This window comes from Erpetoichthys calabaricus, chromosome 2, assembly GCF_900747795.2.
Source record: "Erpetoichthys calabaricus chromosome 2, fErpCal1.3, whole genome shotgun sequence".
NCBI classification, from domain to species: Eukaryota; Metazoa; Chordata; class Cladistia; order Polypteriformes; family Polypteridae; genus Erpetoichthys; species Erpetoichthys calabaricus.
The window spans coordinates 230,188,218-230,215,172 of NC_041395.2; the positions used below are offsets into that span (position 1 = coordinate 230,188,218).

General features: G+C 39.0%; 1 protein-coding gene across 1 annotated transcript in view; it reads right to left on the bottom strand.

Annotated features, from left to right (window-relative positions):
• The window catches only part of waplb (WAPL cohesin release factor b), a 266,382-nt gene that overhangs the window by 214,309 nt on the left and 25,118 nt on the right, over nt 1-26,955 (bottom strand). The window contains exon 2 of the mRNA XM_051922842.1: nt 7,972-8,495. Within this exon, the coding sequence (XP_051778802.1) occupies nt 7,972-8,473 (502 nt within the window). The 5' untranslated portion in view covers nt 8,474-8,495. The remainder of the gene's footprint in view (nt 1-7,971; nt 8,496-26,955) is intronic.

Consider the following 26,955-nt stretch of genomic DNA (forward strand, 5'->3'; position numbering starts at 1 on the left):
GGAAAGCAAGATATGGCCTGTCTATATAGGAAAAAAAAAACTCCAGGCCATGTACAAAAATATTTTTAACATATACATTCTGGATAACTTAAGCACATCAAGACACCATGCCATTACAAAACATGGCATTGGGCATATTAACAAAAAAAAAAATGAATGCATATTCTTTGTGCCATTATCAGACATATATTACTTTAAGTAAAACTAAAAGGTAAAATGAGGCCAGTAACACTGGGTTTAAGTTGGCTTCTTTAAAAGCAGAAAATGGTAGGTTTTACTTAACAAAAACAAGCATTTCTGCCTTTTCACAGCAAGCCTGTTTCTCTTTTCATTTACTATATTTGACACAGCTGAAAAAAAGGCATTCACTGTCTACACATGGTATAAGGTGCTGATAGGTACTTGATCGCTGCCTTGGTCAAGGTTGGGAAACGGGCTGCATTGCTTTTCCAATACTGGAGAGCGCAGTTACTTCTGGAGATAGGGGGCTCACCCAGATAGTTACTCAGCTGGAAAAAAAAATCCAACAAGTTTACAAATGTTTACCTATATTATAATATACAAATTATTAGGTTGACCAGATATATGGTAAAGAAAAACAGGACAACCGCCTGTACCAACCAATGCCATTAATAAAAATTTGTGACGCTGAAAGCTTGACTTTAATGATTTGAGTCATATAAAGGGCATTCTGTATAAAGTGTGATGCGGACGCACTTTTAAGAGAAATAGCACAAGCTGTTCCATAATGAAACACTTTGTAACGCAGGTTTGCCTTGAAATATTGAGAGACTACTGCATATTTCAGGGTGATTTGTTTTAAAGTAATGTTTACATTAAAACTGGAGTAGATATTGTCTTAAAATCTTTTAGAGTTTAGACATAGGAGACATCTTTCACAAGTTACAAAACTTGAAGGTGCATTCTAGCAAGCAGACGAACCTGTTCCTCCTTTTTGTTAAGTGCCCACTAAATTAAATTCCTTCACTGTTTTTCCAAAGCTACTCGAATGTCTAAAATGGAAAAACCCACAAACTGCACCACTGCAATAACAGTTTTGTAGGCAATCTGGCAAGCAAATTGTAAGAACCCGACAAAAAGGGTGAGGTGATGCCATCAACATGTTCGTTTTCTTCTCGGCTAATGTTTGCACCACACTCTTAAGTTATGCACGGACGATCATAAAATCATAATCCGACTTATAAGCCAGTTCAAAAATGTTACTTAAATTTTTTTATTTTTTTTTTTTTACATCTTTTCGCTTCCTCCAATCTCGCACCAGTTTCAGTTTCAGCAGCACAGTTACCAATTTCTTTTGCCACTTCAATGACTTTTAATTTAAATCCAGCTTCATATTTTCTTCTGATCGAACGCTTCATCGTAGATAAGGGATGCTCTTATGATAAAGGTGTATGAGGGTGTGAGATACAAAAACAGCGCAAATATCGGTTCGGAATAGTTTGGGTATTACCGTGTGGTCGCATAGGCACAAAACATACATTAAAAAAAAATTAATAAAGGCAGTGTGCTCCGTGGTTACTCTCTCAGGCAGGCATGAGCATATCGTAATCTCCTGGACCAACAGTGTGAGATTTCCACATTCAACTTATACGAATGATATTATAAAATGCTGGAAACTATATGGTAAAATCAAGCTCTGACCGTGGGAGAACTTAAATGTGAGTATATACAGTAGTTCTTTCTCAAGTGCTTTTTGGTATTTTGGTCAAAAAAAAAAAAAAAAAAAAAAAATCAAAAAATCGACCTTTGTACTGTGGATTAATGACAGTACATAGAGTGTATACTGACTCGGAGAATGCACCACTGAAGCGTTTTGTGACAGGCTCCAAAAGTGTGGTTTTTGTCATATTAACTCATATGAATCACATCCTCAATTGTAAATGAATGCGCGCTTAAGTCTTTAGTAGGTTACTCAAATGGTTCGAGTAGAGTAATCATGTTTTCCACAAGTCCCCACTGATATGCCATGAGAGGGGTAGGAAGCTCGTATTCAGCACCATACGCAGCCAGAGTGTGTTTCTAATCAACCAGACTTTTCAGCATATAATATGAACTGTTCCAACGAATTGAGACATCCTGCTGAAGCATTCTAGTTGGGGTACCAAGGTCTGTTTGTATTTCTCTCAGCCACGAAAGAGTGGGCTGCTAGTTCTTAAACTGAGTGAGTATTCGCCTCCCAACGGCAACACAGTTGGAGATGCTTCTCTGGCTCAATAAGCCTTTATTCACAGCAAGCTGCAAAGTGTGAGCCATGCAGCTTAAAATTTTAATGCCAGTTTCTTCCATAACTTTTGCTAAACTGCAAGTGTTGTCACGAAGCACAACATGCACATTACCACTTTGCAAACATGGAATTGAAAGCTTCTGCGATGAAAGTTACAGAATTAGAATCGGAGAACTCATTAGCACGCAATATCACTCTTTATCATCAAAATTTCGTCAATCCAGTGTGCGGTTAGACTCGACATGCTCGTGGGGCTGACCTCTGAGCTCCACATATCTGTAGTGAAGCTTATGCTGGTGACATTGTTTCTTAAAAGCTTGTGGATATGTGTAGCAATCACATCATATGATGCAGACAGTGAGACATCTGCAAAGTATCGCCAGCTTGGAAGGATGTACTGAGGTTCTAAATGATGCAGTAGCTGATGAAATCCCTCGTCCTCAACTAGGGAAAAAGGTTGGTCATCGAGTGCGATCATTTCCATTATTTTAAGTAGTTATGCCTTTAGTTCTGGCACTGTCTTGAGGAAATGTCTAAAAGTTATGAAGAATTTGCTGTATGAGGCTACTGCTTGTGAGCCCGGTAGCGTCCAATTTAACTTTCGTTTTGGTACCATTATCTGCTAGAAATTCCATATATAATTTGTTATGGTGGTCCTTCAGATGAGTAATTAATTTTGTGTTATTGAAAGATTTATTTCTGCAGCCTCCTCGCATTCTCTAATTCTTGCACGTAGAGCTGTTAGCAACTCTGTTGTCTTAACTTTTTCACAGAAAAATATGACCACACGGCTGACATGCTACTTTACTATATAAATGTAATGAATTATTATTATTATTATTATTTACTAATGATATCTGCCCAATTAATAACGCACGTAGTGCTCCTGTGAGCAAAACTAGGAAACCCTGTGATTTTTTTTTTTTTTTTTTAGCGCAAGGGGCTCTGCTTGCATGCATGTTTTTCTGCAACTTAATGCCTGTCTCACCTAACAATAAAAAGGAACATTATTTAGTGAACTGACAATGCTGACAAGCCCAAAGTACATCAGTCGGCTGTACTGGTTAAAAAGTACATCTCTGATGGATTAGAATGTCTTCATTTTTAATGAACATAATATATATCGTGCATCTCTAGTAATTATCAAGAAGATGTGCAACAGATAAGAGATTCTCTTACTTAAAGTGCTTCCTACATTGGTTCCATATTCTGAGTGATTGATGGATAATTGGATTATTAGTATATTGACAACAATGTGCGTTTACTGAGGCACAGAGCAGAGCACATCTCCTTATTAATACGACCTGTACTGTGTTAACAGAAAACATTCTTCAGTGATGAAGAATGTTTTTAGTTAGCCAATAAAAGGTGTCATTTTGCTTGGCTTTTCTCTTCAGTGATGAATGAATACAAATATGCCAACACTAAAATTGTGCCATTCATTTGGTTTTTGAAGACAAAATGAATGTTTGAGTATAACCCCTAAAATGTGACAAAACTGCATTTTATGTTTAAATAGATACCTGACTGTAAGAATTGTCAGTCCATCTAACTTTCTAATTCTGGTTTTGTAGTGAAAAAGTGCAATAAAATGTGATTACTCATATAAGATACTTTGTAAACAGCACAATAAAGGCTGTTTTACAAGAGTTCTTGATGGATGGATTAATGCAAAATTGGTATCTATTTCACACAGGAAGTCATGAAGTTTGGACAAATGAAAAATAAAAGGAACAGACTTAACTTCATCCATTAAACATTACTCTGATTATACAAATATCTTTCAACAAATATCTTCCAACAACAAATGTTACACACCAAACAAAATGATTCTCTCACCAACCAGATTTTAAAGACACGTTAAGTAGAAAAACCTTTAAGGAGTTGTTTAAATGAAAATGGAGTCCTTGTGAAAATATTCAAAAATATCTGTTGCATTACAATCTGGAATTAAAATGGATTTTTATTTGGATTTTATGCAATGGACTTAATATAGTGCATATTGTTTAAGTTGAATAAAAAAGTTCTGAATGCTTATGTATTCATCTCCTTTATTATGAAACCCCTAACTAAGATCTGGTCCAACTTCAGAAGTCACAAAATTAGTTGATTCGGGTCCATCTGTGTGCAATAGAAGTGTCACATAATCTATCACATGTCATCTGTATAAACAAACTTGTTCTGAGAGGCCCTGGGACTCTGCACCACCACCAAGAAGAAAACAAGACGACAAAGGAACTCTCCAGACAGGTCAGAGATACAGTTCTGGAGAACTATATAAATCAGGGTTGGGTTATTTAAAAAAAAAAAAAAAAAATCCCAAACTGAGTATCCCACATAGCACCATTAAATCCATTATAACAAAAATGGGAAGAATACAGAAGTACAAACCTGGCAAGAGAAGGCTGCCGAGCAAAACTCACAATGTGGGTAAGGAAGGTATGAATCAGAGATGCAACTAGAGAATCCATTTGGGAGCCCAGGATTCCCGGCAATGAAACTGCTGTAATTCCCGGGAAAACAAGAACGGCCAAGCTAGCATATATAGCGTGTAAAACTGTAAAAATCGATAAAGAAATAAAAGAGTTATAGTTGAAAATAATTAAGGGGGTGCCATTGCTGCAGCTTGCACTTCATCAGACAACAGCTTTGAACAGCAACTTGAAATTGCAATGCGTCAGTCTGTTGCATCCACATTATCTGTGCCAGGAAACTTGCCATCACAGGATGATGACAAGAAACTGGATGCATCAGTTAAAGCTGAAATGGTGGTGTTTCAGAGCAACGGCAATCGCGGGCGTTGTTTAGAACAAGTCTATCAGTATCTGATGACTGTAACGCCTACTTCAGTGGAGGCAGAGCGTGCTTTCTGAGAGGCTGGCATACTCTGCACGAAGGTGCGCTCTTGCCTGGACGACCGCATACTGGACACATGCTTTCTACGCTCTTATTACCGCAACTAAAGATACATGTACTTATATGACAGCATGAACTGCTTGTAGATAAGGTTAGTCTTTTATTTGTGTCAACATATTGCAGTAGTTTTATTAAAAATAAGTGTTGGTCGTTCTAAAACCGTTCACATGTGAGATGCCCATGCACTGTGCTGTGTCATCCCCGGGAGCCTGGGAATAACATGTGGGATTCCTGAATTCCCGGGAATGGATAAACCCGTCCAGGAATGGATTCCCTAGATGCAACAAAGATAGCAAGTGTAACACTGAAGAAGATGCAAAGACTCACATGGGAGTACCTGTTCATGGGATCACTTTAAGCCATACACTCCACAAAGTGGGGCTTTACAGAAGAGTGGCCGGAAAAAACACATTTGAAGTTTCCCCAACAGCATGTGGTAGACTCCCCAAAAACATGGAACAAATAAGTGGTTCTCTGGTCATTTGAGACTAGAACTGAACTTTTTGGCCCTGTGTGACGCAAACCCATCAGTGAAGCATAGTGATGCCAGCATCATGCTGTGGGGATGTTCATCTGCAGGGACAGGCAAACTGGACAGTATTAAAGGACAGAAAGGTGGTGCTATACAGAGGGCAATTCTTTAGGTAAACCTGTTTCAGTCTGCCAGAGACTTGATTGGGTTGAAGGTTCACCTTCCAGCAGGACAAGGCCCCTAATCATGCTACACTTAAGTGGTTTAATGGGAAATATTTAAATGTCTTGGTATGGCCTAGTCAAAGCCCAGAAATTAATCCAACTGAGAATATGTGGCATGATTTGAAGATTGCTATAAACCAAAGCAACCTTTCTAATTTGAAGGAGATGGAGCAGTTTTATCTTGAGGAATTGGTTAAAATTCCAGTGGCTAGATGTGCTAAGCTAATAGAGTAATTCCCCAAGAAAGCTGCAGCTGTAATTGTAGCAAAAATTTGTTGGCTCCACAAAGTACTGACCAGAGGGGTGAATACCAATGCAACACTGATAACTTGTTATTTAGTCTTTATTATTGTTTTATTTGTGTCACAATAAAAAAAGAACCCCCCATTTTGCTAGGAGAGCTGGAAGGCAAACTGCAGGTGCTACATGTGCACTACTGACATCTTCATATGCAGTTATGTGTTTCTTCATTAGATGTTTTATGACTTTACCTATTATGCCAGCTAAAACCAAAACAATCTACAAACAGCTGAGTTAACCATACCTGTTTTAAACACTTCCCCTTCTGATCCCCTCTTTCTTTCACACTCTTCACCGCCAGGAAACATAGGCAGACACGGTAAACATGCTTAGAAAGAACACTGGATCTTGTGCAGATTTTAATTAATTTCAAAAGAAGCTGTATGAAATCAAAGTGCTGAACATCGTGATATTGGCTTTTGCTGACTAATTTTTCTTAACTACTGAATCAAAACTTTGGTATATCGCTGAACACTAACAAAAAAAAATACATTATTCAAAAGAAACTATTTAAAAAAAAAAACACGAACAAAGGTCATCCTCTTTAATAAAATCCCTGTGTGCGTCCAGGTGTCTGTGTGTGTGTGTCTTCTGGTGAAGTGCGCATATGCAGGGCACAGTGCGATGCGTGATATTACTGTCAGAGAAAGTTACAGGCGTTTTACGGAAATACAAACCAGTATTACTGCGAGAGGAAATTAAAGGTACACAATACAGTGACGCATATTACAGCCACATACAAGCCAGTATTACTGTCAGAGAAAATTAAAGGTATATTATGGACGTACAAGCCAGCGGACGTACAATACAGTAATACTGTCACAGAAAATTTAAGACACACAACACATGGTGGCAGCCCACGAAGAATGGTCAGCTCAGCAAGTAAACAACAAAAGAAAGGCTGAAAGACAAAGAAAAATACGACCAACAAAAAGAATGAGGTCAAAGTCCCTTGCCATTTAATATAGACTGTTCCTACTAATGTTTATGCACTACTGTTCTAGCGCCCGTTATTGTAACGGGCTAAATGACTAGAATAATATATAACACTCTAAAACAGGGGTGTCAAACTCCAGTCCTGGAGGGCCGCAATGACTGCAGGTTTTCATTCTAACCACCTTCTTAATTAGTGACCTGTTTTTCCTGCTAATTAACTTCTTTTGCCTTAGATTTAATTAACTCGACTCAGACCCCTTAGTTCTTTCTATTTCCTTAATTAGCAGCCAAACAATGAGACACAAAATGAGAAAACAGGTGACCAGCTAACCACATTATCTGAACATAAAGGAAGGTGAGGGTCTCTGTAAGGTTGATTTCTCAGGTCAATAATCAGAAACAGAAAATCAACACTTTGGGAAATGTCTGCTGTAGCAGAATGAGAGCAGCAGCAAGCTATGGATTAAGTAACGGGTTTAATTAACAGCAAGAATTGGCTTCTCATTAAGAAACTGGTTGGAGTTTGATGTTCCAGTTTAGCTGGTCATCTGTTGGCTCGTTTCACATCTCATTTCTGTTTGGCTGCCATTTAATGAAGAAACGAATCAATTCAGAGGACGGAATCCTTAAAAACAGGGCAATTAAAAGGAACAGAAAAGGAGTTAATTAGCAGTGAAAACTGGTCACTGATAGGAAAAGGGTTAGAATAAAAACCTGCAGCCACTGTGGCCCTCCAGGCCTGGAGTTCGACACCTGTGGTCTAAAAGATCAAAATTATTTCTTTGACACCTAAACATGATGGTAAACTGACTAAATAAAAACAAAAACTAATACTGCCAATTAAGAAGCTTAACTTTATTACATAGTAGCCAACAAACCTGCAGCAGTTAAGTTGCTGAATACTCGAGTACTTCCACCTTCAGCACTTTTGTCTGTACTCCTTTCCTGCAATCCATGTACAACAGCATCAAAAGACGAGATCCTGCTGGGAAATACTGCTTCGGCAGGAATAGGTTGATTAATCACACTATTGGTTTCCAAAACTGAAGTAAAATTTTCAGACTTTAAAATTTCAGTTGCCTGCTTCACTGGGGTAGATTTTGTCTGTGAAACATTTCGAGAAGACACAGGTTTGGAATCTTCGTCACTGTCAAATCCAAATGGATCTTCTGAAGTTTTGTCTTCTTGATACTTTGGTCTTTTGGGGATCTCTGCAATTTCTGGTTTGAAATGAGGCCTTTTGGAGCCCAACTGTGCCTTAAATGTTGTTTCCCCCCACTTTGTGCTAAGTGTTGCTCGTTTGTTGGAAAGAACCTCATCAAACTTGGAGTTGCTATTTCCACCTTTTCGGCTGTAGGTTTTACCAAATCGTGATGTCATTGTGACGTTTCTTTCATATTCCCTGCAAAAACAAACAGCAAAGAATTAAACATATACACACATACAAGACAGTGACTTTAAACATATATAGTTGCCCCTGAAAAGATAGTTAAGAAATCCTCCAGCACTGTTACACCCGGGTAAACCCAACGAATGTCTGACACGGAATATGTCGGAGAGCGTAAATGGAAAAACTGTAATGATGGAGATTGAAAATTTAAAAAACTAACTTGATAGTCCATTATGAAATACTGAAGGCTAAAAAAAAAAAAAAATAGAACAACGTAGTGCACCTTGACAGGCAGTCCAAATGTATCTTTAAATTCATAAAATGATAATGCTGGTATTGCAAGTTTTATTCTGAACTATTGATCCTCTTCTAAATACCAGCTCACTCAATGGAATGCCTCCTAAAAAAACTACTAGTGAAACTTGAGGCTTTCGCTGTATTTTTTAAAAACAAAATGAATGACATTAGAAATAATATAGTACATCCCCCAAAGTTAATCTGACAGAATCCCAGTATTCCATTTTGAGCGAGTTAAATTATTTCAACAGAACAGATCTACCCAAACTACCTAGAATAAGTTCTCAACTGAAACCCTCCACCTGCACTCTTGATCCAGTTCTAACAGGCTTTATCAAAATAGGCTCTATTGTGCTAATTGATAGTATACTTGACATAGTGAACTCACCATTAGATATGGGGTCTTCCCTGATTGTCTCAAGACTGCAGCTGTCAAACCCCTGCTCAAGAAAAATAATCTGGACTCCTCCGTTTTCAACAATTTTAGACCAATATCTAACCTTCCTTTAAGTAAAATTCTTCAAAAGGAGGTCACTGCACAGCTAAATGATTACTTGAATAAACATTCTATTCTTGCCAAAATTCAGTCAGGTTTTAGAACAAATCACAGTAAAGAAACTGCAACTGGTTAAAGTACAAACTGACTTGCAGGTTAATGCAGACAGTGGCCATATATATTGCCTTCATGCCACGCCGCATTGATGTAGAAATTCATGCAAACGGAGCCCTGACCAAGTATTGAGTGCATACATGGACATACTTTTCCAGTAGGCCAATATTTCTATTAAAAATCATTTTTTATTGGTCTTATGTAATATTCTAATTTTTTGACATACTGAATTTTGGATTTTCATTACCTATAAGCCATAATCAGCAAAATGAAAAGAAAATTGCTTGAAATATCTCGCTCTGTATGTAATGAATCTATATACGAGTTTCACTTTTTGAATTGCATTACTGAAATAAACCAACCATTCGATGATATTCTAATTTATTGAGATGCACCTGTATCTGTTCATGCTCTCTCGCACTTGAGGGCAGCATTTGACACCACTGATCACAGTATTCTTACACTTAGCTTTAGTCAATGGATGGGCCTGTCAAGCATGTCTTAAATTGGTTTCAGCCTTACTTAACAAGTAGAAAATATTTTATTAGTTGTGGTGATTATACTTTGGAGACTCACAATATTTTATATCTAAATCAAAGGATCTATAATTCAGGGCCCACTTCTCTTTCCAGTCTGTATCTCCATTAGGTCAGATTATCTCAAAGCACAAGGTGAGCTACCACAGCTATACAGATGACACACAGCTGTATTTACCTATTGCGCCTGATGACCCTTACATTCTTGGCTCATGTGTCTTACTTGTATTTCCAAATGGATGTGCAGTAACTTTTTCAAGCTAAATAAGGAAAAAAATCTTATTGGAAAAAATGGATATAGTGAAGGTATTAGAAATAAACGTGTTCCTTAGTTTAAAAGTTGGAGGTAAAAAATTTAGGGGTAACTATTGACTCCGACCTAAATTTTAAATCACATATTAATCAGATTACTAGGACTCCACTTTTTCACTTAAGGAATACAGCTAAAGTTAGACTTCTTATAATTTTTCAAAAAGCTGAAAAATTACTTTGGCGCTTTTGTTTACAGTCGATCAGATTACTATAATGCACACCTTATAGGACTATCTAAAACATCCATCAATTACAGTTAGTGCAGAATGCAGCAGCAAAAATCTTGACTAGATAAAGAAAAATAAAATCTGAGCACTTTTCACCAGTTTTAATGTTGTTACATTGGCTACCTGTGTCATATAGAATTGACTTTAAAATACTCCTAATGGTTTACAAAGCCTTAAATCTACTATATTTTGAAATGTCTGTCTCCTTATAATAATAATACTCCAAGTCATAACACCAGATCATTAAATGAAGGTCTGCTTGTAATTTTGAGAGCCAACTTGAAAAGAAGTGGTGAGGCAGCATTTTTCTGTTAGGCACCTAAAATCTGAAATACTTTACTAATAGAAAATTGCCAGGCTAAAACTGTAGAACAATTTTAAAATGGCTTTTTCATAGCTACATTTTAGTTGTATCCCTATTAGTGTATACGAGCACTAAATTATTTTTTCCTCTGGATTCTGCAATTCCGTACTTATCTGTACTACTTATGCCATCTTTTCCAGTTCTCCTGTGGTGGTGATCTGTGCCACCACCACCTGATCAAGGTACCATGCTGCCCCCTGTGCTTATGGATTAAATAACGGTTGTCCCAAATGTCCTCATGACCATGAGGCACATACACCGTCAGCAAGGTACTGCCAGATCTAAAAACTAGCGTGGAGAGTTGCTCGCATACTAAAGTACTGACTATCTTCAAGTGGAAGTCTCATTTTACTTATGGTGCCAAGCAGAGTTGTGTTGCGGTGCAGGAGTCTATTAGCCAGCGAGAGCGCTGTGAAGAAGCTGTCTGTTGTTACAATTTTGTCCAGTCTGATAGCGGTCATGGGACATCGAATCTTTGATTGCTGCTACAACAAATAGTTCTGACCAGGCATCAACCACGGCACCAACTGTGGTCATCGCTGCTCTTGTGAAAATGGAGATAAACATCAAAATTATACCTTTTATTGGCTAACTAGAAAGATTACAATATGCAGGCTTTCAAGGCAACTAAGGCCCATTCTTCAGGCAAGATGTAGTAGTAATAATAGCAGTGCAGTACATAAAATGTGAAGCGCCCAGACTCGAACTCTGAACCTTTTGGTTATAAAGGCAGCAGCCTCTACACCATCCAAGAACACATCAGCTTTCTGTTGAATGACATTTGAGCTTGGATTTGTAACCCAATGACAGCAACTTGTAAATTAAATTTTTTTTTTTTTTTTATTTGGGTTATATGCTTGAATAAAAATGCACTTGTTTATTTGATATTAGGACTAAAGTCTTCACACATACACTTCACGTCATTATTTGTAAAACATGGAAAAAGTTTCTGCTTTAGGTATGTGTTCAGCATTTTTTGCCTTGCATTTCCTTTCATCCTGCACTTACACAGATCGTTGTAGACACGGAAAACACATGAAATGTACATATTCCAAACAGTGGTATATTTACCCAATACAACTTCAGGCACCTCACACCACGATAGAGAGACTTGAGCTAGGAAAAGTTTGTGACTGACTTCAGCTCCATCGGGGTAAGGGGGTGATATAGTAGTCTGCTTGGTGCTTGTGCTGATCGACACATTTAGAAAATGAAAGAACCTGATGATGAAAGGTGCAAAGGAATTTAAGGTTGCCCAGGATTACGAGTTTTTCCATAGGCTTCAGGGATTTCTCACAACAGAAGGGTTACACGAGGTTTACATATTCTCCTTATGCATTCATTGCTGTGAGTATCAGTAAGCTTACTCACGCAAACACATTCTAATTTGTTTTACTTACCAAATCCCCGGAAAGAACAACTCATCATATATTAAAAAAGTTGAGAGAGTAGATTGAAATGCCACAGACCATCTATCACTACAGAGAATTTAAACCTATGTATCAATGTAATCTCAATCAATTTAAAGTAAAACGTATTGTAATAGCTCTAGGTCATGTATGCGTTAATTATTAAATGCTCATGACTATACTTTTTTATACTTCTAAATAAAGTGGAACCTCGGTTCACGTACAAATCGGTTTACAACCAAAAAGTATGTCAAACTTTTGCCTCGGTTCACGACCACACACTCGGTATACGAACAAGCCAGTTTCCCTTTCAGTTTGTACATGTTCAGTCTCTCCCTGTGCAGCAAGCAAGAGAGAGCGAGAGAGTGCGACACACACACACACACACAGGCAGCGCGAGAGAGACAGACGCACACACACACACAGGCAGCGCGAGAGAGAGACAGACGCACACACACACACAGGCAGCGCGCGCGAGAGAGAGAGAGAGACAGATGCACACACACAGGCAGCGCGAGAGAGACAGACGCACACACATAGGCAGCGCGAGAGAGAGAGACAGACTCATACTCACAGGCAGCGCGAGAGAGAGAGAGCTGGACGTATAAGGTAGGAAGGCAGTTCAAGAATGCACTGGGCTCGATTTTGTTTTCACTTCTGTTTACAGCGATCGGTTCGTAGCGTGCATTGATGCAATGTTACTTTTCTTGGTGGTTTATTAAATTACGGATTTTTTCAAATGTTCATTTTTTTCCCTGTACTTAAAACTCATTAAAAAAAAAAAGTTTTTAGCCAGCGGTTGGTAGCGATATAGCGCAAACTATTGCAGTGTTAGTTTTCTCTGTGTTATTCAATGTTTTTACATTTAGTTTACTATTACGCTGTGCATTCTATGGTTTGATTAACTATATTTGTGCTTAAAAACTTAAAAAAAATATATATTTACATACAGTTCGTATGGTCTGGAACAGATTAATTGTATTTACATACAATCCTATGGGGGGAAATTACTTCGGTTCACGACCAAATCATCGTTTTGGAACGAATTATGGTCGCGAACCGAGGTTCCATTGTAACTTGAAAACCAATATTTAATCAGCCCAAGGATAGCAATTTGAAAACAAATTAAATATGGAAACGTGTTTTGGTGATGGTCACTTTCTGGGCCAGGTGGCAAGCAAGGCCTTTAAGTTAAGGTAATAGTGGTAAGAAATGGGCAGAAAGTAATTATGCCTAATAAGCATAAGGAAATATTGGTGGAAAAAGTAAACTAACAGGATGAGGGAGTTGTGTCGTAGGAGTCAGATAGGATTGTAATAAATGAGGCACACTTCATTGCACCAAGAAGGTTTTGTGCTTTATGTAATAAAGTCTTATTCTGATTGTTCTTCCAAATACTGAGTGTCTTTTTTTGAGGTCAGAACAGTTTTTCTCCACAACATTGTACACTTTTTTTTTAATCATGCATGTACTAAACCCCACAGAAACTGTGACGTGCAGGTGGCTTGGCGGAGTGGTGGCTGTGAGGCTAGGGATCTGCACTGGCAATCGGAAGGTTGCCGGTTCGAATCCCATAAATGCCAATAGGGACTCTGCTCTGTTGGGCCCTTGAGCAAAGCCCTTAACCTGCAATTGCTGAGTGCTTTGAGTAGTGAGAAAAGCGCTATATAAAATGCAAAGAATTAAAAATCTAAAGCTTTTATTAAAAATACAATACAGTGTAATCACATCACTTAAGGTTTATTATTATTTGTACAACGTACAATGAAAATCTTATTTGCTCTTTTCACTACACTGTTGTCTTGCTTGGTAGGCTATACAAACCAACACAGAATGTACGGGGAAAAACGTGACATTAAGGAAGAATAATCATACCTTTTTAGCCTGCATCTTCCTATTACCACAAAAAATGGCAGAACTGTTAAAAATGTAAATACAGAAGCAAAAGTAAGATAAGTGGAATATAGCTTTTCACAAGGGACTTGCTGAGGTTGTGAAGACTGCAGTCTTACTGAAACTAACTCTGGTAATTTAGGCTTGATTAAGCAGTATTACGGGAAAGCAAGATTATAAAACGGATTGCACTATGGAATCAAATTTAGCACACGTTAAGTAAATGAAGAATGTACTCTGCAGCAAATGCAAGTCATTTGAAAAATCACTACCAATAATGTGAATTATACAGTCTTAAACAAACCGAGTGACAGAAGGAGTAGGTGAGCACAGAGCCAGAATTCTGACTACCTGACAATGCTTTAGACTGAATTGGGTAAAACAAAGAAGCTAAAAAATAGCTTGGGTAATAATTGTTTTAAATATTCTTTTATGCTTTTAATTTATTATCAAGGTGACATTTAATCGTATAGCAACTTAATTACTCCAAATATGGCCTGACAAAAAAGTCAACCATATTTTCAGTTTGGACAACAATGACTAACAACCACTTTTAAAACTTGTGTCAAGTCCTCTAATGGTAACTTTTTTGTGCTTTATTTTTAATTCAGGAATTTAATAATTTAACTTCTGACAGTGAACTTTGATTAGAAAAAGCCTAAAAGTAAGGACAAATAAAACGAGCAACATATTTAGAAAAACCACTTGTAACTTATTACATGTGCATTTTTATATAAATTGGCTAATTCATTAAATACTGCTTTATTAAGTGTCTTTAACCAGATAATGCTTTCTGCATATACTGATGAATACAAACCTCACAGCAGAAAATGTCATAAACCTGACAAAAGGACTTAATGAAATTATTTTTTAAAATTGCTTTTAAGAGAACAACAGCTATTTAATACAAATTCATTGCAAGTATATAGGAATACAATTGTACATAATATATTTATGCACACTGAAACAATGAAATATTGGCAATTAAAAACTGCTTAAAATGTAACTATACATGTAACATTTATATCATTCAACAGTTTTTAGTGTTTATGTGCAGCTTATTTAATTTACACATTTACACAATCCTTCAACGCGTGGATTTCTACTTGTCTAGTGCATACACAGTTGGTGCGGACAGGGAAGCAGGATTACACAATTCTGGAAGCAGGGTGGTCACAGATATGAGGGTCAGCAAGAAAGGACCAATTATGAAATTTATGTCATACTGTATATACTTTAGCGTATCCTTGCATGAAAACACTGCACAACTTCAGCAGTTCGTTGGATCGAGGAATGTGCCGTTTAAGTTAGATCACATTGCCGTTAACACTGTGTTGAGTGTGTATGCATAGAAATGTAAACATATACGGTGACAAACATTTGACTAACTGACATTAAATGAGAACCTTATGTATCTGTTCTGACAACCTACAAATTCGACTTTAACAACAGACTTAGAAATGAATCTCATTTGTACCCCAGGGACTGCTTATATTCTAAACTAACTGATTTCAAACAATATATCTATAGCAGAACTACCAATTCAACAGTAGTCCTAAAGTTGTCTTTAAATCGCTTTCACACTCGCAAAGTATAACAATAAAACTAAGTTAATGCTAATAACACAAAAATATTGCAAACTAATCCAAATTATTCATTACTCCAATTCCATTGTTGACTATACAGTAATCCCTCCTCCATCGCGGGGGTTGCGTTCCAGAGCCACCCGCGAAAAAAGAAAATCCGCGAAGTAGAAACCATATGTTTATATAGTTATTTTTATATTGTCATGCTTGGGTCACAGATTTGCGCAGAAACACAGGAGGTTGTAGAGAGACAGGAACGTTATTCAAACACTGCAAACAAACATTTGTCTCTTTTTCAAAAGTTTAAAAAGTGCTCCATGACAAGACAGAGATGACAGTTCCGTCTCACAATTAAAAGAATGCAAACATATCTTCCTCTTCAAAGGAGTGCGTGTCAGGAGCACAGGCTGTCACAGAGATAGAGAGAAAAGCAAACAAATCAATAGGGCTGCTTTTAAGTATGCGAAGCACTGCGGCACAAAGCTGTTGAAGGCAGCAGCTCACACCCCCTCCGTCAGGAGCAGACAAAGAGAGAGAGAGAGAGAGAGACAGAGTTTGTTTTTCAATCAAAAATCAATACGTGCCCTTCGAGCTTTTAAGTATGCGAAGCACCAGGCAGCATGTCGTTTCAGGAAGCAGCTGCACAAAAGATAGCAACGTGAAGATAATCTTTCAGCATTTTTAGACGAGCGTCCGTATCGTCTAGGTGTGCGAACAGCCCCCCTGCTCACACCCCCTACGTCAGGATCAGAGAAAGTCAGTGCAAGAGAGACAGAGAAAAGTAAGCTGGGTAGCTTCTCAGCCATCTGCCAATAGCATCCCTTGTATGAAATCAACTGGGCAAACCAACTGAGGAAGCATGTACCAGAAATTAAAAGACCCATTGTCCGCAGAAACCCGCGAAGCAGCGAAAAATCCGCGATATGTATTTAAATATGCTTACATATAAAATCCGCGATGGAGTGAAGCCGCGAAAGGCAAAGCGTGATATAGCGAGGGATTACTGTATGTGAAGAGTGCGTGCCCAAGTACAGCAGAATCATGTAGTATAAAAGCAAAGTGCAGCACAGGTGGAGCAGAGGACAAGACTTGGGAGCATTCCTGTCCACTAAGCTAAGTGTGAAAGCACCCTAATAAACAGTGGGATGTTAGCTTACCGTGAAGGCACAACTTCACTTGTTCCCACGTGTTTCCTCTTCAGGTGCTCGTGAATGACAGTAATACTGTGCCATGCCAATTCTGCACTGCATATTTTACAACCAACCATTTTTTTGGAAAACCTTAACACAAAGTCTTCCCATACCTTAGATGTTTTAGGTTGCAATATTGGACCTTTGATTTCCTCTGCCTCCACCATGTTGAAATGCACTGCTGCTAAACATGAGGGCGTAACAATCTGTGATGTCACCGATCCAACTATTCAAAAATGAAAACAGTTGCCAGTGAATTTAATAATCAAATGTATTGATTTTTGTTGATTAGTTGTTGCAGCCCTAGACAAAACCAAAGGACATTTCTGAAACAACACAGCAGAGTGTAAAGGTGAATTGTGGTATCACAGAGAAAAATGTCCAACAATGTCCTCATTTTTCTGTTGGATTATCCTTATTTTCAAAGTTACAGGGGTGGCAGCCTTGAGTACTGTTAATCTTTTTGTGTATGTCACCAATTTTACTTTTAGTTTCAGTTTAAAACCTCTTATATCCTTTGGGCATTTTCCAACAATATCTGCATGAAGGGGAACACTAAAATAAAGCCTTATTATTAAAAAAAAAAAAAAAAAAAAAAAAAAATAAGGACAGTCACATTTTAACTAAAACTTGATGTATAACTTCTCAAACATGATAGAATTTGTGGTTTAAACATTTCTTTACTTAGAAACTGCTGATAAACTATCAAAAAGAATCAAAGGCGCTCAGTGATTTTTATACCCCCAAAGTTTTGTTTTCTGATACAATACATGGGGGCTTCGCTCGCATACCCCCGGCATTTTGAACCCGTGCCCGCTGGGCAGCCGTAGTTTCAGACGCGCATTGTAGGAGCTGGTGTTGTTTTGAATCCGTGCTTGCCCTGCTTCTGCGGTTTGAGACGCGCGTTGTAGGCGTCTATCCGTCAGTCGAGCTCGTTCGGTTTGAACCCGTGCCTGCTTTGCCTCCGCAGTTTCAGACGGTGGGTCGCGTTTGGCGTTTTGTACGATCCCAAGCAGCACATCATTCCTAACTTCACTCCGCAGTAGTGCCACGCACAATATGGCGGTGACGCCTGCGCCTTCACTACGCAGTAGTGCCACTCACAATATGGCGGCAATGCCTGCACCTTCCGTATTATGTCGGGTTTCACCATGCTGTGTAGGCGCCTTTGCCTTTCGTACTTTCCCGCGCCTTCCGACGCGCGATGTAGGCGCCTGCACCTTCCGGGTCTGCCTCCGCTGTGTAGTGTGGACGTTTGTCGTTTTTTCTGCTTTTATATTCTGTATCTCGCTGTGCATGTGTTTCGTGCCTAGGTTTTTTTGAAACTGTTGCATTCCAGTTTTCATCATCTCTAACCTGCTCTCCATGTGTTTGGCCCCGTTCTTTAACCTCTTTATGACGTTTTACTTTGTTTCCTACTCTGTCTTATTTCTGACCTCGCTTTATCCTGCTTGCGGCATGTCAGACGGTTCGTAGTCTCTCCCGTTTCGCTCTGGGGCGGGGGGGCTTTGTGTGGCGCCTGCGCACGTTCGTAATCTCTCCCGTTTCACTCTGGGGAGGGGGGGCTTTGTGTGGCGCCTGCGCACTATGTCTCCTGCGTCCACGGGCAGGTCCCTGCGTCCATATCCGGTTTACCATTCTCAGTTAGTAATATAGATATCTCATGTACAAGTAACGCCAGGTCAGTTTTTTCCATCTCTAAGGTGTTCCCAGAAATATCAACTGTACCTGTCTAAAGTTTTTTTGTTGATACCACAAAGAAATAAATAGTTACAGCATTTGGCACTATGGGCCATCCTTCCCCATTCCCTCATTTTTTTTGTTTTTTTTAAAATAAGGGAACCACATAACATCTCATTCACAACTATACAATAGCATGAAGCTTGTTATGATATGCTCCAGAACTACCAATCCCCAAGAAACGTCAAGTGCTAGCATGCCTGGCACCTCTTCTTCAGAAGATATCTCACAATCAATACATAGTACAAACATGCACTTGGGTTTGTTTTGATCAGGAAAATCTGCTGTAAATACTGATATTTCACTTGTATATATTTGCAGTGGTTTGTTGAAGTAATATCCAATCACACAAAAACAGACTCTTACAGCATGATGGGAGGACATTATGTATGCCTTGGCTGCATCCTTCTACTCAAACATGGCCATATTACATTTCACTAGAAACATCAGTCTCGGCTCTCCAATGGTATGAAGTTTGCGATGGTATAACCCACTGACCCATAGCTACCAAAAAAAAAAAAAAAAAGACAGCAGATGGTTTTTGGCTGCCAAACTTACTTTTTGGACTATATCTCATGATTGATACATCATACAATAACATGCTTGGGCTTGTTTTGATAAGAAGAATGCACTATAAGTACTGATATAACATTTGTTGTTTTGTGAAGTAATATGCGAAAGCACACAAAAATTCAGACCAGCAGTGTGACAGCTATTCTATTTTTCAGATTATAGCTCACATTTGCTCAGTCCAAGGGAAGGATCAATGCATCGGTTGTGATCTACCAATCATATAATTTGGGTATTCCGTGTACATAACAATTACAATGTTTTTTTTACTTTTAGCAACGATTTATGAAACATCCCATGCATGATTTTATTACCAGATTAAAAGTCAACTATAAATACTGTAACAATGTGATCACTATGAGTGTGAAGTTGTCAGGTGTTGCTTGAAAACAAGGTATTGCCTATGTCTGTGTGTGGCGTAGTTCACCTATATAATGGAGCAAAACATTTTTTACAACATTTCTGAACCCTTGCTCGGCCCAGTACAAGGCCGCTTAGGGTTTAAAAGGCAGTCAGTAGAGTACAGACATTTTAAAGAAATAAGATTAATAGAAATGAATATAGTTAAGTTTAGTCAAACGCAGCCATAAACTGGCAGCAGTTAAGTTTGTCAAATAAAAATGACCAAAACTAAATATAAATACACTAAACAATCCAAATCAATTTCACTAACACGTTTATAGATTTTAACACAACATACTGAAGCCTATTTTTATCCTTCAGTTGAGGAGAGTTTAGTCAAGATTCTTCTCAAGAACATTTTAAACAAAAAGCACCACAAGCTGCCTGCGTATTTGATTCCTGCTTTGCTCTTGCACAGCTCCTCTGAAGAGTCAGATTGCCAAATTCCACAACTGCATGCTCCAGTCGAAATGAAATGCAAGAGGTAGTTGCATCCTCTGCGTGCAAACTTAATAAAACAGTCAAGTTGGAGAGCATGCACATGTACAGTGCGTTGCTGCACCCATTACACAATGAAACAACTCGGGATCCCAGTTGGCAACCCCCCAGGCAGACACATGGTCCAGTCCCACCCTCCAGAAATGACCCTCTATCTGCCGCAGCCAGGAGTTATGTGGGAGACCCCTTGGCCTGGTCCAGTCACTTGGGTCCCAACAATGAGGATCTTGCAAGCTGGATCACCCTCACACAATGCAGGTAATGTGCCTCATTCGGGACTTCATGAGCAACCGCTCATTTCACACAAATTCAAACCAACGGTACCTAAGGATTTTCTGGAGAGACAGTACCAAAGGAGTCCAGTCTTTGTCTCAGGTCACTGGATAGCGTCCATGTCTTGCAACCATATAGCAGACAGGAAGCACCTGGACTCTAAAGACTTGGACCTTTGTCCTTTTACATAGATATCGGGAGTGTCACACACCCCTTTCCACCGACCTCATAACCCCCCATGCTCTCCCAATCCGTCTACTGACTTCATAGGAAAAGTCACCAGAGACACGAATGTCACTGCCAAGGTAAGTAAACCTCTCGACAAGGTCGACACTCTCTCTGCAGACAGACACACTGCTGATGGCTGTGCCCAAGAGGTCATTAAAGGTCTGGATCTATAAAACATAGACAATGGAAAAATAAAACCATTCAAGTATCAAGGTAGAATTATAAAACAATGATAAAAAAGACACTGAATATTCTTTCAAGCAACAGAGAATAAATATGTTCATGACAGAGTACTAAAAATCAGAATTTGTGGGAAAAAAGCACATTTGTGTGCAACACCCACAGTTGTGAGGCAAATTTCAAGCAAAATTCCACAAACATCAAAAACTACTTAAACTGACAACAATTCGTTCCATGGGATCTAATGAAATAGACAGGTGTGATCAGTAGAACAATATTCAACATTTTCAAAATTTGTGCACAATTTTTATGGTACAGACTGCAGTGAGAAATATTGGGTAAAAATTGGGTAAATAAAAGTAGCGTAGACTTTGATATACCTAGGTAATAGCTCCAGTAGTACAATATTCAAACTAGACACAACTCCTTCTCAGTCTGTTAATGCACAATAGTTCCATTTAATGAGATGAAAAATGAACAGGACACACCTATGGTGTATAATTATAGAATTATACAATTTAACACTTGGGTTAACAAGTACTTAAGGCTTCTCTGTCTAGTTATGCAAAAATTTAGTGTAAAAATTTTTACATAAAGCAAAATGATAAATTTGATTTTGATTTTCAATAACTTCTTCTAAACATTAAAATAATATCCACTAAGTTTCTACTGCTCTTTTTAAGCGTGTTTAACACTAGAATTACCACCGCCTACGAAAAAACTTGTAGATCCGGCCACCTTAAATCGCTTCTTAAATCCGTTCATACCTCTCTGCCAGCGACTTTTGTCCTCTAAATGTGGTGATAAAGACAAGCTGCTAGCAGCCGGCTTTGTGCTGTTACTTATAGAGTCAGATCGGGGGGAGGGGTGATGTTAGAGCCCATGAGCTTATTCAGTGCAGCAGGAACAACGCATATGTTGATCTTTTTTTTCTTTCAGGATATGTGCCTTCCCTGTTTGTTTATATATCTAGTGACTTCTCTGCCTGCCTGTCTGTCTCTCTATTATGCAGTGCTCTGTCTGTCTGTGTGTTATGGATCTTAAAAATAAGTTATAAGGACAGTTGTTCATGTTAATTGAAGTCTCAATTGTTAAAAAAATATTTTAAAAGGAGCATCCCACATGAAAATATAACGATCTCGTTAACTGAAACGATCTCATTAACTGACAGTGCATACCAATTTATAAATTATGTCCGTTTGAGGTTAAAAAGAAAAAAAAAGAAAACACTATCCCCAGCGGGGAATCGAACTCAGGTCTGTGAGGCACGGCAAAGCTGCTGCGCTCTGAGAAGCAAATCTTAGCACGCTACGCCACAGAAGCTGTTGTATCGTCCTTGAACCTTTTGTGAAAGTGTTTATTTGATCTTTGGAACTCAGGCTTTACACATTCTATAGTTTATTCCTATATTTTGTAACATTTATTACTAAAATATGAAAAAGTTTCTGTTTTAAAAATGTGTTTACACAGATTACTGTAGAAACAGAACACACATGAAATGCGTGTGTTCCAAATATCGATCTATTATTTCCACTCTAAAATTCCACTTCACTCCCAGATAATCAATCAAGGCATGAGCTGGGAGAAGTTCGTGCACGTTCTAAGTCGGTGGGGGGATGGAATAGCCGGCTGCTGGCAGCTTGTCTTTATCAGCACATTTAGAGGACAAAAGACGCTGGCGGAGAGGTGTGAACGGATTTAAGAAGCGATTTAAGGTGGGCCAGATCTACAAGTTTTTTTGTAGGCTCTGGTAATTCTAGTGTTAAATCAACTCCACCCCTGCTGCTGTCTGGCAGTTGATAAGCTTGAAAAAAGAAAAACAGCAAGGATCAGAAGAGGAAGAATTTAGACCAGGTACGATTAGCAATGCCATCTACAAATGGTTTAGTTTTCCTGGGATGATCGAGCAGTAAAACAAACAAAGATAAAGCATGTTACTGCATATGAAAAGGTCACCGAAGCACATTGCAGGTAATGCACACCATATGAGTAAACAAGCTACATTGGGGATGGGGGCAAGGAGATTAGCGATAAAACTGTGGTGACTTAGTGTATTATAAGTAACACTTTTGCCTACTCTTTGTCAGTGGTGAAATAACTGCACTACCCAGTATTTCAGATGAACTGAGCTTCCTAATGACTGTAAGAAAGCGTTCCAAATAGGGATATAAAAACAATTTATACTACAATACCAGTCGATACCAAAGTTCAAAAATAACAGTAGTACCTTTTATTTTATTTTTTTTTACAGCTTTGGTTCTACTGAGTCAGTACTGCATTCCTGCAAGTAGATAAATTATTCAAGAAGACACAGTAATATGCGAGAAAATTGTGAAAAACAACTACATATACAAATGGCTCATGGACGTGACTATACAGCACTGCATACCAACATGTTTAAAAGAAAAAAAAAAACACAGAAATAATGTCTGAAAATGCTTTGTCAACCTAGCAACTGAATTTCAGCATGTGGCTGCAAGAATCTTTATTATTTAAAAAAAAACAAAAACACACCAGAAACACACATTTATTTTGTCTTTCCTTTACAGCACCCCAGACAGTGCACCAATCAGCTAGAAATGTTCACAGTCCCTTTTCTTCTCCTTTTCTCTATTCTTCTGCTGCCTCCACTCCTCGCAAGCGCCGTCCTCTGCCTCCTGACTCCAGCTCCTTGAATGGAATGAGGCGGCCCCCAGTTATAGTTCACCCGGATGTGCTCCAGGTGACCTTCCTGCTTCATGATCACCTGGAACCACTCCGGGTGTGGTGGAAATGTTGCAATCCATGGCTCCATAACCATCTGGGCACCCTCTGGCGGTTTCCACGCCCCCAACAGGGTTGAGCTTCTAAGCCTCAATCCTGTGGCTCCAATGCAAACCAGGGCAGCTGCCCTCTCGTGTCCTTGGGGAGGTATTGTTCCATTCCCGGTCCATCCATCCTGCAGGCGTCACAAGGTAAAAAAAAAACAAAAAAATCTCAATTTGTTGTTTTAGAGTGGGTTGTCTATAGCGTACATTTTACCTTTTCTTATGCATGGGAACGTTATACCACAAAAAGCACGAAGCGGATTGTTGATTAATATTTGAAGCTTGCAACGTACAATATGCACGTTGAAGGATAATGACGTAGTTGGCACTGGCTTTAAAAAAAAATAAATTTAAGGCAACATTTTGATATACTTGTATAGTGTAATCAGCTTTATTTCAGATTTATCATCGTGTACACTGTGCAATTACATGCTTATTTGCCCACAAGTGGCACTTAAAGTGGAACCAAACTACTAGCAATAACCTTTTTAGTCTGTACTTTGTTTCTCCTCCCAATTCATTATTACTTTAATACAACAGAGTGGGAGGCTCCTTCTTAGAAGTCGGAGTATATTAGTGTATGATGTAGTGCTGGGCGGTATACCGGTTCATACTAAAAAACGCTTTTATTTCTGTTATGATATGGATTTTTCTTATACCGGAACACTGGTTTAAATAGCCTAAACAACATTCAGAACATGGCACAGCGGGAAACTGTTTAATGGGGGACCTTTTTCACTGGTGCACCGCAAAATATGCATTCAACAAAGTACATGTGTTAGTGGAGGTATTGAGCAGTGCGAATGGACAGAACATTCTGAAACTAAAGCTGTAGCAGACGCTAAAGTTGAACATGATGACAAAGAAGAACTTTTGACGAAAAAAGTTGCCATGTCTGTTGTCTGGAGATACTTTGGTTTTAAAAAGTCGGATGTGGACCATTATATTCAAATGTGTTAATACTGTTTCTATACTACTGGATAATACTGCAAGCCAAGTTGTACTTGTTTTATTTTATTTTTTTTCAATACTGTGTAATATACCTGGTTGCTGTGTAATACTGTGACGGTCCCCTACAGACTCCCTCTTCCCACATGGGAGTCTGTTGAACCAACACCGTCGATAGTTATGACTGAGATGAGCTGAGAAATCTCATTGAAGCCAGGGGATGGTGGAAAGTTCTCAAGTGCTTTTGTTAAAAACAGTCAAAGTAAAACCAAAAGTGTCCGTTGTGCAGTGTTCAGAAAAATACAATACCCAAATAAATAGCAAATCCATAAAGCCAGTGAAATGTGGGGATAAAATCCATAATAAATAAATCCATTAAAATGCAGTCTCTCTTCTCACCCGATCGCATCACACCACCCTCTGTCTCCATGGCTTACCCTTCACTGGCGTTGCTGGCGGAGCCTTTGCAGCACGAACTGCTTTCTGCAAACCCGTTTTGGCTTCCGCCACACTGCGCTGCCAGACTTTCCAAGGTATGCAAACCTCCCATCTTCCTTCATGCTCACTCAGTCGCTCCTCAGATTCATTTGAAGGTCTTACATTTCGCTCGCCCCACTCTACACGCTTAGTCAGTGGGGTGAACCAACCCCTATATCGCCTACGCTCCCTCACGGAGCCCCAGCTTGTGCTGCCTTCTCCTTCCTGGTGTCTGGATCGTCCTCCCATGACTGCCTTTTCCCTTCTTTAACTTCCATGTGTTCTCTCTTTTCTTTTTTCCTTCCCCTGTTTTGCCGGCCCATAAATATAGGTCTCCGTGGGCACAGCACCTTATTCACACGCCGCAGTAAGCTGACGAAGCAATTGAGAACGATCGGGTGCGACTCGCCCCAATCACCTCCCCGCGGTCGTGCAATCGCGCCCACGGAGACTGACACGAACTGGATTTAAAACAGGACCTTTTTTTTTTTTTTGAAGCTGCAGACCTACTAAACCACAAATAGCATTATAAATGCAAATTGCAGTTGTATTACTTATGTATATAGCTTAGCTTGAAGCAAGGTCCATATTAATGCAATTTGCCTTAATGACGGTTCAGTTGGTAAAGATGTCATCACCAAGTTGTACTTGTTTTATTTTATTTTGGTGAATACTGTGTAATGTACCTGGGTTTGAAGTTTTGAAGTAATAGTATTATTACTGGAAGTTGCACTATTATTTATTTTACTGTTATTATTTATTAGTTTAAATATTATGCAATTTAATGATGGTAAAGTTGTTTAAAAAGTCACTTTAACGTGTCAGCGGACAGAGATGGTTAACATTAAAGTGTAGTTGGATTATAAAAAATATTTACCATTTATTCCTTTTCTAAGACATGTTCAGTGCAATACAACTTTTGACAAGCACCTCTGGATATTTTACTAAGTCTAAATGCCTCTTTGGATGGTTGACAATTTGTCAAAATGTTAGTTTAAGCTGTTTGCAGAATTTGTTCAATAAAAATGTTCTATATTTTGACAGCAACTGTCATGCAATGTGATTCCTTCTCTTCATTAGTGCCCCCCTCCTTGAAAACCATCACTTTATGGGGCCACACAAACCTGTATTAACTCTTTTAGGGCGGATGTTGACTTTTGTCGACAGGAGGGGTTGAGGGCGAATGTCGACAAAAGTCGACATCCAGGGATAGACGGCGACAATCAGCTGTTAATGGCGACAAAACTCACTGTCACGTCGCAGGCATTCCCTCTGTGCTTGGAGGAATGCTAGACTCGTTGACTCGGCAACTAATCCTTGGGTGTGCGTGAGTTGCGAAATGTAAACAATGGCAAGATGGCATCGACATGTCACAAGGGTTCGCGAAGCGAGTGCAGAAAAGAAAACACTCGGCAGCAAATGTTTTGCGCATTATCGCGGAGTCGGACTGATTTTTCAGAATTGGATTTTATTGACAGTGATCAGGAGATCGAACAAGAGAGTGAGAAGCCGGCATCAGCTGATCGGACACCAGCCGATGCCGCGCCAGCTGAACGCATTCGCGCAGCCGATGCATCTACAGCAAGGTTCATGTGGGAGGAATACACAGACATTGATCTGTGGGCTACCGGACTTCACAAGACGGCATGACTTGCTGTTGGACACGACAGATCACCAGCTGCTGAACTATTTCAGGCTGCTCTCTCCTGATGCTGCTTTTCAGCTACTGTCAGACGAGACAAAAGACGAGGTGAAGCGCGCTGTGGCATTACAAACAGAGATGGGACAGAACTGGTGATATAACTTCAGCGAGCATTGGTCCAAACGTGCTTTGTCCCTTGGTGGCTTTGGACAGGTTATGCAGCGTGATGATAGGTATGTGATGCTGCAAAGTTTTATTCAGAAAACTTGGTGGCAGTGGCATG